The sequence below is a fragment of the Quercus suber genome, unplaced genomic scaffold (genome assembly GCF_002906115.3).
Source record: "Quercus suber isolate HL8 unplaced genomic scaffold, Cork oak 2.0 scaffold_87, whole genome shotgun sequence".
In the NCBI taxonomy this organism is placed as follows: Eukaryota; Viridiplantae; Streptophyta; class Magnoliopsida; order Fagales; family Fagaceae; genus Quercus; species Quercus suber.
Window position 1 is genome coordinate 300,496 of NW_027069552.1, and position 16,265 is coordinate 316,760.

Consider the following 16,265-nt stretch of genomic DNA (forward strand, 5'->3'; position numbering starts at 1 on the left):
CGTGACTAAAACTTTTATACTTGGTTGAAGGAAACTAAAACCTCGGAATCAATAAAACTATGAGATCTAATTTTTTTTTATTGTTCAATTTATACTTTGAATATCGGATATTCTTTTGTGCCTATTTTCATGATTGTCTCGTTTAATTACTACGAGGCCTACTAGTTTATTATTCATTGCAATCTACTGCTAGATTAGATATCAAATCTGTAATTGTTTGATCTCTCTAACTTGTAAAGCAACCAAGATTTAATAATTTGCTGTGTCAGAAATTATTAGATTTTAGGAAGAACACTCGACTAAATTAAATACAACCGCTTGTGTTTGTGTTGTTTAGCTTCATCGATCTCTCTAGTTCTTAAGGCTGCTACTAAATTAAACATTTAGCGCTTGTCTTGGGTTGTTTAATAGTTAGGGTTAATTAGATCGCTTGTTTTCTAATTAACTGCAACTAAGGAGAGATAGGAAAATAGTTCCAACAGTGAATATTCAAAGTGTGAATTGATATATATACTTGCATCGATGATCAGTTATAAAATTCCAATGGTAGATGTTGACTTGGACCAAGGTTTGTTCTTTTGATTGATTTTGATACTTTAATTTGAATTGTTCCTTAGTTGTTTTTCTTAAAATTGTTTTCATTATACTCAAACCCCCCACCTCCTTGTTCACATAGCATAAAATTAGGCTAGATACTCTCTGTGGGAACAATCTTTACTCGCGCTACTACATATATTTTTAGCAGTATAGGTTTTATTTTTGGTTGCCTGCAACAGCACACCATGAAACCCATTTCTCCTTTTTCTCACTTCTACACTGTTATTTTGTATTTGTACTTAGATTTTGGTTTTGCTTTTAAGCTTCACTGTTTGTTGACTTAATTTAGCAAAAAGTGAGTTTTTGTTTTGTGGCCGTTGGATTGGAATGATTGGTGACAATGGAATTTTTGTGGCCGTGTGGATGAACATGTTTGTGGGTTTGTGTTTGTGTGTTAGTGTGTATGATCTAACTCATGTGTTTATGGTTTTGATTTTCTGGGTTTTGATTTTCTGGGTTTGAGAAATTGGTACCCGTTTGTTTCTTTTTTTCTTTTCTTTTTTTTTTTCTTTTTTTGGATAAAGTATATTTGGTGTTTCTGTGAAGAAGAAAAGAAAGAAAAAGAATGAAGAAGAAGAAAAAAAATGGTCGTTGGAGTGAGTTTGTGAAGAAGAAAGAAAGAAAGAAAGAAGAAAAAGGTGTGCCTGGTGTGACTTTGCGCTTACAGTGGGTCCCATGTATGTGGGTTTAATTACAAAAATGCTATCATAACTTTGTTTTCATAAGTTGAAAACACCTAAAATGTGTTTTCAGTTTCCATAATTCATCACTCAAAAATCAGAAAATTGAGTGATGAAAACAAAAACTAGAAACAATGCTAGACACATTTTTCAGTCATAAGACCCACATATTTTGAGTTATCGGTGATGAAAACAGAATTATAGATAATGGAAACTGAAAATCTAAATAGCCCCTTAGTGTTTGCACAATCTCACCTTACTTTCTTTTTTTAGTTTGTTAATATAATAATATATACTAATGCATATAGTTGCATACCACACAGCCAATACTTACGTACCTTGGTTCCATTGGAATATCCTTTTAGGAAAAATTGGTTCCTAAAAAAGAGAGTGATTGACTAGTCTATACTTAGCTAGATTCCCGGGACATTGATGGTTGATAGTATTAAATAGTATTTGTTAAATAAGGAAACATTGATAATTGCTCCTATTTTAAAAGGAAGGCCCAAAAAACAAAACAAAAAAAACAATAAAAAAGAGAGGGAGAAAGAAATAAAGATATGTTTGAATACTGCTTATTGGTAAAAATTAAAAATTACAAATACTGTAGTAAAATAATTTTTAAATGTGTGAATAGTATCGTGAGACTCAGTTTTAAAGAAAAATTTATTGAAATCCATACTTACAAATCTCGTGAAAAGTGCATGAAATCCATAAAAAAAAAAAAAAAAAAAAAAAAAAAAACGTAAACATGCATTTTTTTTTTTTTGATAAACACGTAAACATGCATGTTCAATGGAATCCAAACCCAGCCTAAGTGGTTGGGAGTCTTTATTAAGTGGACTATAGACCCTACATGGGAAACATGTTTTATCTTAAGGGAGTGGTTAACCCAATATTATAAATTAACATTTTTTTTTTCCCTAGACAAGCAATAAAAAATAAGAATCATAGCTCAACAGATACGAGATTATCAACCAAATCCACAAAAAGATTGCAAAATTAATGCTTTAAATAACCAAACTCTATTCAATCCAAAACCAAACCTAAAGAAATAAAATATGTATTTTTATTTATTTATTTAAGTTTGTCTTTTTCTACCTTTTCAATTGTCATAGACTAGGTTTCGAGGATGTAGAAGACCCAACTGTTTTTCAGCCTGATCAAAAGAATAGAATTAATGCCCAATAAAATTTGAATTTCTTAAAAGATTACCACCATGATCTTCAGCCTTTTATACAAAACAAAATCTTCTAGGGTTTTCATAGTGCTAGACTTTAGGAATTTTGGGGTTTTCAACTTTCCCTTTTTTTGTTTGTTTGTGGTATTTTGAAACCTTTAGGATTTAGATTATTACACTCACGGTATTCGAATTAGGCTAGTAGTTGACCCATGTGATTTCTACCATTGGATCTTTAGACTACACCTCAAACTAATGACTATACTTACACTTCAGTTTAAACTTAAAAACATTCTCTTCTTTATTTTAAAGAAAAATAATAATTAAAAGTGAGTTATGTATCATCTTTTAGTTGGTGAAACAACACAGTAGTTGCATTATATCGATCACTGTATCTAGCTTCTAGCTAGCTTATCAATTTCACAGCTACCAACTGCGAATTACAATTGAATGATTACCACATTTTCATATTCTCAGCTGCCAAACGAAACAAGCATATGAGCAGAAATATGAAAAACATTAAAAAGGTACGGTTAATGGGTGATATTAGAGTATTTGTTATTAAGTCATTTTAAGTAAATTTTTATATTATTTTTATGAGAAATATAAAAAAAAATTCAAAATTTTTTTTTCATCCCATAAAAATAATTTATAACAACATTTAAGGCATTTGTTAATTTATATCACATTAAAAACCCTCACACTATTGAGGGGAAATACTTTACATTGTCCAGATCTTACCAAACCTCTTTGCTTGGGAGGAAAGAATGGAATGGAATGGAATGGAAAAGAATAAAAAGAATAATATTAGAATATTCTTCTCTTCCCTTGTTTGAGAGTTTTAATGAGTTCACTCCCTTCTTTGGGAGTTTAAGGCTCCGCTTGGGAGGAAGGAATGGAATGGAATGGAATGGAATAAAAAGAATAATTTTAGAATATTCTTCCCTTCTCTTGTTTGGGAGTTTTAATAGAGGAAATGGAAAGTCCATTCCCTTGTTTGGGAGTTTAAGTGGGAGGAAATAGAATGGGTAGGAGGGAACAACCATTCCTTTCTATTCCCTTAAAATCTCAAATTTTCATTCCCCTCGAAATTGGGAGGAATGGGAGGAAATGGAATTAGATTTAATGATTTTTTTACTAAACTCCTAAAATACCCCTATATATTCAACCCTTTATTTTAAAACAAGGGTTTAATAGTAATATTGTCATAAAATGATTCCATTTCATTCCCTCCATGTTGCTCTCAAACAAGATTACTTACATTCTATTCATTTTCATTCCTTTCCATTCCTTTATTTTAAAACATCCAAACAAGGTTACTTAATTCCATTCCATTCCATTCTTTTTCATTCCTTTCCCTTACTTAAATACATTTCATTCCTTTCTATTCCCTTATAATTATCTCATTCCATTCTATTCCATTCCCTTATGAACTCCCAAGCGGAGCCTAAGTGAGAGGGAATGGAATGAGTAAGAGAGAACACTCATTCTTCTCTATTCCGTTAAAATCTCAAATTTTCATTCCCCTCGAAATTGTGAGAAATGGGAGGGAATTGAATTATATTTAATGATTTTTTTTACTAAAACTCCCAAAATACCCTTATATATTCAACTCTTTATTTTAAAATAGGGGTCTAATAGTAATATTGTCATAAAATGATTCCATTCCATTCTCTCCATGTTACTCCCAAACAGGATTACTTACATTCCATTCATTTTCATTCATTTCCATTCCTTTATTTTAAAACATCCAATCAAGGTTACTTAATTCCATTTCATTCTATTCTTTTCCATTCCTTTCCCTTACTTAAATACATTTCATTCCATTCTATTCCTTTCCATTCCTTTATGATCATCTCATTCCATTCTATTCCATTCCCTTATGAACTCCCAAGCGGATTCTTAGGGCAGATATGGGAAGGGAATAAATTACACAATAACTCCAAAGACAAAAATAATTTACAACTACTAAAGTGTGAAGTTGTTAATGATAGGAAAAAAAAAATAATATCAGTGATAGATCTAAAATTTAGATAAAAACTAGTGATAATAATTTGCTAAATCACTATTGCGGAAAATTTTGTTACAATTATTGTACATATAGCATTACTCTAAAATATCAGCGCATTTTTTCAATTTCTTCGGGCTAAAGTGTCATGTCTCTTTCTCTCTTTTTTTTTTTATTTTTTTATTTTTTTATTTTTTTATTTTTTTGAAAACTTAAACTAGCTACTCTATAATATTGTCCGAATGTCTTACATAGTCACATGTTACATGCTTTTATACAGCAAGCACTAGACACAATTTTGGAAAATAGCTCTCCTCAGTACTCCTGGGCCAACCAGTTTGGTAAAAAGACTAGCTAATAGTTCTTCCATGGGGAGCATTACTAACGGGGACAATCAAGAAGATCTTAACCAATCTCTCTTGCCACAATCGTCTATCCAAGATGAAGAAGAGCATAATTTTAAAGACCTCGCATTAAGGGTGTGGATTGAATCAAAGAAGCTATGGCACATTGTTGGACCCGCCATCTTCAACAGACTGGCTTCCTACTCCATGATCGTCATCACTCAAGCTTTTGCTGGTCATCTCGGCGAAATTGAACTCGCTTCCACCTCCATAGCCATGAATGTCATCATCGGCTTCTGTTTTGGCCTCGTGGTAATTCATCTCTCTCTCTCTCTCTCTCTCTCTCTCTCTCTCTGCGTTTTGGGGATATACTGTGACTCTGTCTCTCTTCTGTGTTTTTTTGACATTGTTGTAGGAAGTTGAGAAATTTAGCAGTTTCTCTTTTGGATAAACACTACTCTTTAACATTTATGCTACATTTTATTAGTTAGGGATGGCGAGCGCATTGGAGACACTATGTGGTCAGGCTTTTGGGGCAAAGAGGTACCCTATGTTGGGCATATATCTTCAAAGGTCATGGATTGTGCTGTTCCTATGTTGTGTTTTGCTCTTGCCCTTTTACGTTTTTGCTGGTCCCATTTTGAAGCTCATAGGACTGTCCAACGAAGTGGTGGAGCAGACAGGGTTGGTGGCTCAGTGGCTCATACCTTTGCACTTGAGCTTTGCATTTTACTTCCCAATGCAAAGGTTCTTACAGTCCCAGCTCAAGACATTAGTGATTGCATGGATGTCTTTGGTGGCTCTATTGCTGACTGTTTTGCTTAGTTGGTTGTTCGTTTTTGTGTGGGATTTTGGACTCGTTGGTGCCATTGTTGCTTTGGATATCTCGTGGTGGGCTTTGGGTGTTGGCTTGTTGGTGTATATTGTGTGTGATGGATGTCCTCTGACTTGGACTGGTTTGTCTGTGCAAGCCTTTTCAGGGCTCTGGGAGTTTCTTAAACTCTCTGCTGCTTCAGGAGTCATGCTCTGGTATGTAATATACAGTGATGTACTTCTAGTTCAATACTTATACAAAAACGGCAACATTTTTTTTGTAAATTATGGTTATTATGATATGTTGCAACTGGTACATAATAAAGCAGTATAAGTGATAAACATAGTTTATGGTTCATAATTTCTCTTTTGCTGGTGATATATGCAGTTTGGAGTTTTGGTACTACAAAATACTTATGTTGATGACTGGGTACTTGAAGGATGCTACTATAACCGTGGATGCCTTGTCAATCTGGTTTGAGACTTGCCTTGATTTGTTAAAGTTTAGAATATATTTTATCATAAAAACAATATCAACAATAACCAAACTCAGTCCCATATTTTTAATTAGGCTATGGAACAATTGCACTTTGAATATGACACTATGATTAATAATTTCCTAATATCTCTTCTCTTTTCAGCATGAATATCATTGGGTGGGAGATGATGATCCACTTGGCTTTTCTTGCGGGTGTTGTGTATCATTTCTCATCCCTTTCATATTTTTTTAGTTTCATAGTTAATCTTAGACATAATTTGGAATGAACCTACATACAAACCACCACAAGAGGATATCATAATGCCCTCCTTAATAAGAAAAAATAGGTTTAAAATCCTCTCTACCACATTGTTGTGAGTCTTGGGGGTGAGAGACCCAAAGGATCTAATTAAATGACTCGATCTCTCAAACTGTAGACTCATAAAAGCATCCTCGGCATCACGTGGGTCACCATCTTAATTAGAACTCCGATATGAGCCAAATTAAAATAAATAGCCACATTTCAAGATTACTAAATGTTACCATAGTACTTACCCAAAGTAACAAGAGGGAGAAAGTTTTTATTTTTATTTTTATAATTCAATAGTTGAAAGAGAGGAGTTTGAACCTGAATGTCTCTATTAAAAATACAAATAGATTTTTTTTCCCTATAAGGTAATGAATAAGTAAGTTGTATATCAATTTTATATGTTAGTGTTTAGATTTGCTTTTTCTCCTCATGTTCAACGTTTTTGTTTTATTAACGCAATAAAACAAAATAAACGTTGAGAAGTGCCAACTAAAATGTGTAGATGAACAGTAATCCGCACTGTTTATGTACGCGGATTATACTGTACAAGAGACATTGTGCACTATTCATGCACTGTTCATAGGACTCACAATCACTTTATTCAGAAAAAAATATTAAAAATGGGTCCCCACAATACTATTTATACATTTAAAAATTATTTTGCTACAGTATTTTTAGTTTTCAGCCAAATAAATTATATCCAAATGGATATATATCCAAAGTTATATATAGTAAGATCAATAAGAATATTCTCCGTTGGTTAATTATTTAATTAGTAATTATTTCATAGTTCAGTAAGAGGCTGTGAAAATTATTGAAAGGTCGTTAATGGTGTAACTTCATTTCAAATTTTTTGCCATGAAATTCACAGAGTAAGGGTAGCCAATGAACTGGGAGCAGGGAATGCTAAAGCAGCGAAATTTGCAAGTATATTGTCTCTGGTGTATTCCACAATGCTTGGACTCCTTTTCTGCCTATTAATCTTGATTTTCCACGATGAGTTCATAGACATATTTACATCCAGCACTGAAGTGGTTCAAGAAGTTGATAAATTGTTGTACCTCTTAGGTGCCGCAATTCTTCTTAACAGCGTTCAACCAGTTTTATCAGGTGAGTTCCTACTTTCAACCCTAGGGCCGGGCCTAGAGAATGTATGTCACACACCTTATTTTATGTTTATTCAGTTTAATTGGCTTATTATGTGCAATATTTATTTTACTTTTTTGACAAGGCTCATGTGCAATTTTTAAAGTCTTCTTCTTTTTAAATACAACTGTATTTTTTTTTTTTAATTTAACTTTTAAACCTAATAAACCAATATAAATTAGCTTTCTCAAACAAGCAGTTAACCGACAATGTTATTGAATCACAAAATTTTCAGCATTGACAATAGATTTTTTCTATTTTTATTTTATAATTAGGGGAGGGAAATTCAAACCTACCCTTTTTTTTTTTTAATCAAGAAGAGATGCAAACATTGCTACTAAACCAGCAATACCTTAATTAATACTACAAGAATTATAAATCCGTTTTCTTGATTTTGACAGGAGTAGCTATTGGATCGGGATGGCAAGCTTTAGTTGCGTATGTAAATCTTGGGTGTTACTATATCATTGGACTTCCACTTGGAATTCTAATGGGATGGGTTTTTAATCTAGGCCTTATGGTACGTTTACCAACTCTATATCTGCCTTCTTTAATTTCTAGCTTTATGTGTCGGATAATTAGCAAGCATCATTATGATTGGAATAATTTATAATAGGCATATCATATATTAATCATCATTATGATTAATAGCATCTTCATTCATATCATATATTTCTTTCTTTTTCAAGGCATTTATATAATGTCATGATCACATTGCAATAGAAAATGATTTATGGACAACATGCCCAGTGGCCATTCACACTTTGCCTTAATAAATTTTTATACAACTTTTTTTTTTTTTTTTAACAATTTTGACATGATAAGTTATTAATAGTAGACAATAAAGTGATGTTAGTGATAGTTTCAAGTGAAAATTACTAATAAATCACCATCTAAATTATGAAAAATATTGTACATATAAAATTACTCAGTTTGCATTTCCAAAGGGTGCTTGTTAACGTGGCATTGTGGTTGTCTTTAATTATCAAAGGTTCAGAGTAAACGCTGGTCTAATTCAGCCTAAAAAGAAAATTGTCTATCTCTTTAGTGAATTAGAGGAGAGGAGGACACATGAAGGAAGATAATAGTGATTTTTTATTTTTTTGGTGCTGAATAACAAATTTCATTAAGCAAGCGAATGGAAACAGTGGACCTTCAATTAGGAATCGAAGAGGTAGAAATGGGCCCTGAAGTAGATTATAAGTGAGCCAGCCTATCTTCACAGTTCACACTAAGCTAACCTTACACCAGGAATGGAAGAGATGAGAATGGGCCCTGAAGTACGAGTCAGACCAATGGGTCAACAAATGGGGGCCTTTATTGGCTTCTCCATTAACAAGAAGATGATTCCCAACAAAGAGCTTAATAAGATAGTTCTATTATAGGTCTTCAGATTTGTCACCACACGTATGTCATCTTTTCCAACTTTTCTAAAATGCTTATTAAAATTGGTGTACCTGCAGGGAATTTGGTCTGGGATGATCATCGGTGGGACTGTCATTCAGTCTGTTATATTGGCCATCATAACAATTCGAAGTGATTGGGAAAATGAGGTACATTTCCATATATTTTCACAATTTATATGGTATCATCACTTCTGCATATAAGCTGATATAAAATTCATAACCCAATAATTTCTTGGATTTGCAGGCTGCGAAAGCTAGCATACGTGTAAATAAGTGGTCAAATCCTAAACCAGACGATCAATCAGAGATTCTACATTAACAACTATATTACTGATGAATTTTGCTGCTGAGAAGACTCACCAATATTGCAGTGTGTGTTCGTATTTAAACTTTTTTTTTTTTTTTTAAGTTAAGTTGTTTGTCTTCAAACCTTAATAATTATGTTCTATTTAGAATCCGCTTATTTTGTTGAAACAGAAAACATTTTGTTAAAAGTAATGTAAATAAAGGTAAAAGTTAGCTGAAATAATATAGTGAAACTCATAAATAGTACCAAAAAGTACAATGAGACTTTTGAATAGTAACAAAAATAAGTTTTTTTTTTTTTTTTTTTAAGAATTCAGTAACAAAAATAAGCCGAATAGTAAAATAAGTTGGCAAAAAAATAAACTATCCTAATAATTAGCTTATTTAATTTGGAGAACTGTTGAGAATTTATTTAATTTTCATTTTTCATATAAAATTTCTATAATTTTCATGCATGTCATGTGGTTGTCATAGATCAAACACATTAATTACCATAATTTTTAGGAATTGAAAAACCCTTTTGATTTAGATGGTGTAGATTCTTACATAATAAACCGTTTTGTAATTAATTAATCTGTATGGTTGAGCCTCAAAAAAGGGAATTTGTTCTGGACACGGAAGAAAGCTTTAATTAATTAATTTGGAAGAGCCACGAGAACTGCTTAAATTGCTTAATTCAATATTTAAATATCATCATTTATTTTTTAGAAAGATCTAATTTCTAAGTCCAGCAATAAGATGGACTCATTTTCTGCATCAAATACTTAGGCCTGATAATATCGTCCTACATATTCTACACAAATCAACAAGAACCCATGAATATTATAAGGATATTAATTAGCTTATTTAATTTGGAGAACTGTTGAGAATTTATTTAATTTTCATTTTTCATATAAAATTTCTATAATTTTCATGCATGTCATGTGGTTGTCATAGATCAAACACATTAATTACCATAATTTTTAGGAATTGAAAAACCCTTTTGATTTAGATGGTGTAGATTCTTACATAATAAACCGTTTTGTAATTAATTAATCTGTATGGTTGAGCCTCAAAAAAGGGAATTTGTTCTGGACACGGAAGAAAGCTTTAATTAATTAATTTGGAAGAGCCACGAGAACTGCTTAAATTGCTTAATTCAATATTTAAATATCATCATTTATTTTTTAGAAAGATCTAATTTCTAAGTCCAGCAATAAGATGGACTCATTTTCTGCATCAAATACTTAGGCCTGATAATATCGTCCTACATATTCTACACAAATCAACAAGAACCCATGAATATTATAAGGATAAAAATTATATTAATCCATTTTAATATTAAAATGCATCATCATTTTATCTTTGACCTATAATCCTAAGTCGCCAGCAAGATATTTATATAAGGAAGAATTTTGTGGACTAGTTTTGTAGCTTGAGGAGAAATTAAAATTGTTAAGATTCTTAAAAAATAAATAAATAAAAATCAAATAATTTATATTTAATCCTTTAATTTTGGATATAATTTTCAAAATAGTTCTTCATGTTAAAATTATTACAGTTTAGTCCACTACTTTAATTGATCTTTTTACTATTAAAAATTTAAAAGAAAACATACTAAACAAAATGCATTATTTAAAAGATCTTATTGTTTGATTAATATTAATTTAAAAAATGTTTAAATGATATAAAATGAAAAAATAATATGTGGAAAAAATAATTAAATTAACTCATTTTGTTATTTACTAATAGATTTTACAATGAAATGGACCAAAGTAAACTAAAATAGACCGTATAGACCAAACCAGACCAAATTAGACCATTAACAGTTAGTTCATTTTTTCAATGTTCTTTGTATTATTAGAGAATTAAGTGAAAACATTCTTCTTCTTTTTTTTTTTTTTTTTTTTTTTATTTAAAATAATCTTATTATTTGAGTAATATTAATTTAAAATGCTTAAATGACTTCATGCGCTAATAATAAATTTTGACAAAATAATATAATTAACTCATTTAATTATTTACTAATAGATTTTACAATAAAAATGAACCGAATTGGAATGAATTGGACCGAAATGGAATGAATGGACCGAATTGGACTAAACTGGACCTTAGTGGACCAAAATGGACCTTTATCAGTTTAGTCCATTAATTATATTTAAATGTTCTTTTTACTAATAAAAATTAAAATGAAAACATTCAAAAGATGCATTATTTAAAAGATAAAATTGTTTGATTAAAATTAATTTTAAAAAAGCTTAGATGACTTCACATACTAATAGATTTGAACAAAATAATTAAATTAACTTATTTAATTATTTACTAATAGATTTTACAATTGAAATGAACCTAATGGATTGAAATGGACTGTAATATTACATTGATGTAGCTCAACAATAACGTAACAATATTACACTTCAATTTTTAGATATTATATAAATATAGATGAGTCCTATTTTATCAGCATTTCATGATGCAGACCTTTCTATTTATAATATATATATATATATATAATAATATTTAGAGTTTTGTGAGGTCACATCATTGATCATTGGTAGGTGTTTAAAATTAAAACACATACTTTATGGGAAATATGATTTATTAATTTTTAAACAATGACCATAAAAAAAAATCCTTAAACTTGAAATTATTGTAATCCGCTATGGATTCTTAACCACTTATCAAGGTGTAAATGTCACCTTCTTCGAGTTGGTTGGAGGGTTTGGGCTCCAAACTGGCTTGGAGTCAAAGCTTGTTCTTCTTTCCAATTATTTCTATCCAAAATCACTCATATCTATCACATCCTTAAAATTACAAATTTTTTTAATCTTGGTGGCATTTATTTTTAATCTTTGTGGTACTCTTCCGAGTAGAAACAATTAAAGTTAAAAGTATATTAGAAACATTAAAAACCATGACTTGAATTTACAGTTTTCTTAATTTTTGAAGATTATATGTATTATGTGTGCAAATGTGCGTAAAAAAACACTCCAAATAAAAATCATAAAAAACATGGAATCCATGCAGCAGAATTTAGCTCAATTACAAGTGTCTCATTGTATATATGACAATGACATATCTATTTAGAACAAGACATATCACTGTCCCACCTAGTAAATAACATAAGAAAACGCCATGGACATTGTCTTGTCTCTTGACAATTTCTTCGGCAGGAACCAATAATGCACTCTACAAAAATAGTTTTTAAGTACAATATTTTAAGCTATTCAATTAAATTGAGCAAAGATATTATCATAACATTTTACATAATTTTTACCACAACTTTTTATGTGATGAATTGTGAACAGTAAAAATATAGATTCACTATTTTTTCTCTACTACTCTCATTACATGACGAATTGTAGTAAAAATTATGTAAAATGTACGACAATAGCTTAACTCTATTAAATTCAATTAATTTAAACAACTAGCCCGAGTCAGCGATTTGCTTTCTGAACCGAGTCGACTTGCTAACTGACTCGTCTGTGTCCCATCGTCACCACCACCAGCCTCATTTCCTCTCTCTTTTCCTTCACCATCAACACCTTCTTCTTCGTCTGTCTTATCAAATCCCAAAACCCATCATTATCTTCTCGATTCAGCCTCTCTTTGCAATCCTCAAGCCTCTTCAACACGTTAAAAAACTGAGTCGACTCGGTACCGTAGATCATACTTTCCATTCTATTCCCGAGTTCCACAACTCGTACAAATATTTCAGATTGAACCAACATGAAATCTTCACTAACGATTCTCATCACCTCGAAGACCAAACTGTTAACATGTAACGAATCCGGAGCTTCACAAATTCTCTCTGTGAAATCAACAAGAACATTTATTTCCTTTAATAATTCCGAGTTCAACAAGCTAAAAACTTTTTGTTCTTTATCTTTGTTATCTACTATGTATGAATCACATGAACAAAAGTAATAACCCAAAACCCTAGAAACCATCAAACTTTGTTCCAATAAACCCGCGTACCATCTTACCCAATTGGACAATTCCCACGTTTCCACATCGGAACTGTCTCTAAAATTCGATAGGTTAAGGAAGTTTTTGCCACCACAGCATGGATAGAAAGAGAGCTGGTCTTTTAGAATGAAGGAGCTCCTGTTGATAACGTTATGAATTGTGAGAAGGCATTTTAGGGCAACGGAAGCACTTTGCGTGTCATGCAAGCGATCCATAAGTACTTCTATGCATGCACACGCGGTGAGGCGGGACCCGTTGCCAAAGTTGAGAACGGCGGCAAGATGCTTCTCAGACGGAGGAGACGGGTTGTGCGTGGTGGCGTGGAGGACCGCGACGTTTACAGAGGCGTGGCACTTGGTTATTGATAGGGTTGCTTTGATCAAAGAGGCTTTGTCTTTGAGAATATCTATGAGATTTCTTAGCTTCTTTAGCCTACCCATGGTGAGTCAAAGAAAGAGGATAAGGAGAGCCTAGAGAGGAAGGAGTGGGAAGAGGGAAATATTAAGATGATTTTGAGAAAGCTTTAGAGATTTTTAATTTTATTAATGTGTGTATTAATTAATTAATAATTAATTACTACTATATCTTTGTTAATAGTTAGAAACTTAGAATACAATGTGACTATATACGTAATATAAAGTATAAACTTAAATAATAACTTGTATAGTTGGTGCATTGGTGCAGGTATGGACCATAGTCAGCCTCGTGCCTGCCATTTCTTACTTTTTCTTCTGTAAGCCATATTTGTCAAATTGTGCTGATGGGAATATAAGAGCATCACTTTTGACTTTATGCTAAATGTCCAATTAAGACCAGATAGAGAAAGGAGAAGTTCAAAGGTATCGGTTTTTTTTTGTTGACCATTTCTACAATGTATGAAATTTCTGTCTTGATGCACTATATTATGGATATTCCAATTAAGAAAGTTATTATTAATTTTAATACATAACCTTATAGATTGACATGATGACATGACAATAAAACTCACATCAACAATTGAAAAAAAAAGTTCTAATTAAATAATTTTCCTTCTTTGTGCCGTGTGTTTAACACATCAATTATAAGATATATTTAATATTATTTGTAATTTCATTATAATCACTCTTTTATCTAACTTGTATATAGGTGCTAATAACTTGTTGGCCAATTGATGCCTTGTCCTCCCCCTAAAAGGACAATTCAATCGCGAGTTGAGGCAATGAGTAGGGGATTACAATAATTGTATAAATGTACCCAGTCTATGGGTTGAGTTGTAGGGTAAATTATATTTTATCATAAATAAAATATAAAATAAGCCAACTCATCAATTATAAGAGCATTAACATTAGGTATGCTAAAACACTTAAAATACTATTTTGGCACACCAAATAACAAAAAACTTACTACATTAGGTGTTCTAAATCTAAAAAAGTTTAGCAATGTAGTAATCTACTAATTGTAGTAATAATTGTAGCACATATGCCACTTAGTTTTATTCTTTTTAATTCCCCCCCCCCTTTTTTTTTATTCCCCCCCCCCCCCCCCCCGGTCTCATCCCTCTTTTGTTAACATTAGTCACTTAATCTCTCACATAGTCACAGACCAAACAATTTCTACCTCTCTTAACACCAAAATATAAAATTGAAATTAAACTACAATTTTAAAGTAAACCTCTCTTTTTTAAGAAAAAAAATTATTTATTTTCATTAAATTTAATGCTTAAACTATGATATATTTACATTCGTATAGTTAGTATTTAATTATTTATCAAATTAATCTTAGTTAGGTTAGTATTAAATAAATTTATTCAATTAATATTTAAATGTAAAATACCCCCATTTAAATTTATTGTGTTAGGCCTCAAACTATCTTTATTCTTTAGGAACCTCAACAAAGACAATCTATCTCCAATGATCATGACTCTCTGGGATCATAAAAAAAAAAAAGTACTATATAAAAAGGGAAGTAATGAAAATAACGAGCTGCTAGCGTCATTCCAACTTACAACGATTCTTGTAACAACTAGAAGAAAGCGTTTCTTGTAATTTCTAGATTTTATATACATTGCGGCATAGCTTATTTCTGTTGTTCTATTCACTCTTCTTTGAGATTTCTGGGTAGGGTTTATGTGTCATATCTGGGCCGAATGCTTATATGGAGAAAAGTCTTAAGCCTAGCCCAATAAACTTTGGAGATAGAGAAAGAATAACGCTAATTTTTGTTGAGAATGCCCAGCCCAATAGTGCTGGACCTGGGAGTTAGGCGTTCACTACATGCAAGCTCTCCCAACTCCCAATCAGAGAGAGGGATATTTCTTGGAGTTTCACCGTGAAAATATTGATTTGATTAAATTGATCTTTAATCATTCTACTTCTACCGCACACAAAGAAGAGTACCCCATTTTTCACCACAAAACATTGTCATTTGCTTTGCTGGGTGAATTTACGTATCTAATATCTTGGTGGGGCCAAATATCTTGCGAAAGAACTTGTGTAATAATTGAGAAACAGTCTATATTGAAAAAAATTTAGGACGACATTCTTTTATGCTACAATTTTGTCACATTAACTTTTGCGTTACAATTTTGTCACAACTTTAATGTGACAAATTATAAATAATAAGAAAAAGTAATGAGTTTATATAAATGTGACATAAAACTAGTTACAGTGTGTGTTATATAAAATAGTTGTGAAAATGGGTATAATCCTAAAATTACCGAGTGACGGTATGAAAATCCATGTCCACACTCCACAGGTCGTTAGTGAAGCCTATTGCAATGTCCCTTTCCAATTTTTCCTACTTTCTAATTGTTTGGTACGACCAAAAAACGCAAGTCAAGATTATGGACCAAGACATATAAGGCAGTCTCTAGAGTGCCCAACAAGTTCTCCTCATAATTTGAGTAAACTCCTCAGTATGTATTCCTAACATTCTTGGATTCTCTTTATTGTATAATTCATCTTCAAACAAACAAACGAAAGGGCATTCATCCAAGCAAATTCTTAATAGGCAAAACTTAGGTATAGTTCTTTAGTTACAGTACCTTAGGTTCCCTGCTTAAAATTTTGAC

General features: G+C 31.5%; 2 protein-coding genes across 2 annotated transcripts; one reads left to right on the plus strand and one right to left on the minus strand.

The window, feature by feature from the left end:
• The first annotated feature begins 4,638 nt into the window (after positions 1-4,638).
• Positions 4,639-9,457, plus strand: LOC111985010 (protein DETOXIFICATION 27-like). The gene is made up of 8 exons (XM_065774144.1): positions 4,639-5,121; positions 5,297-5,838; positions 6,011-6,097; positions 6,264-6,320; positions 7,282-7,520; positions 7,958-8,076; positions 9,020-9,109; positions 9,207-9,457. The coding sequence occupies exons 1-8, from the start codon at positions 4,834-4,836 to the stop codon at positions 9,279-9,281; spliced, it is 1,497 nt and encodes a 498-aa protein (XP_065630216.1). The 5' UTR covers positions 4,639-4,833; the 3' UTR covers positions 9,282-9,457.
• Positions 9,458-12,599: 3,142 nt separating this feature from the next.
• On the minus strand, positions 12,600-13,777 carry LOC111984968 (putative clathrin assembly protein At4g40080). The gene is given in 2 exon segments (XM_065774172.1): positions 12,600-12,732; positions 12,734-13,777. Coding segments are annotated over 2 exon segments (981 nt in total). The 5' UTR covers positions 13,657-13,777; the 3' UTR covers positions 12,600-12,674.
• Between the last annotated feature and the right edge of the window lie 2,488 nt (positions 13,778-16,265).

What these genes read in the sequence shown, in the direction of transcription:
- LOC111985010 (XM_065774144.1), top strand. Translation starts at nt 4,834, where the DNA reads ATGGGGAGCATTACTAACGGGGACAATCAAGAAGATCTTAACCAATCT. An exon ending in GTGGATGCCTTGTCAATCTG is followed by an intron (nt 6,098 to 6,263) that starts GTTTGAGACTTG and finishes TTCTCTTTTCAG; the next exon opens with CATGAATATCATTGGGTGGG. An exon ending in TTTTTAATCTAGGCCTTATG is followed by an intron (nt 8,077 to 9,019) that starts GTACGTTTACCA and finishes GTGTACCTGCAG; the next exon opens with GGAATTTGGTCTGGGATGAT.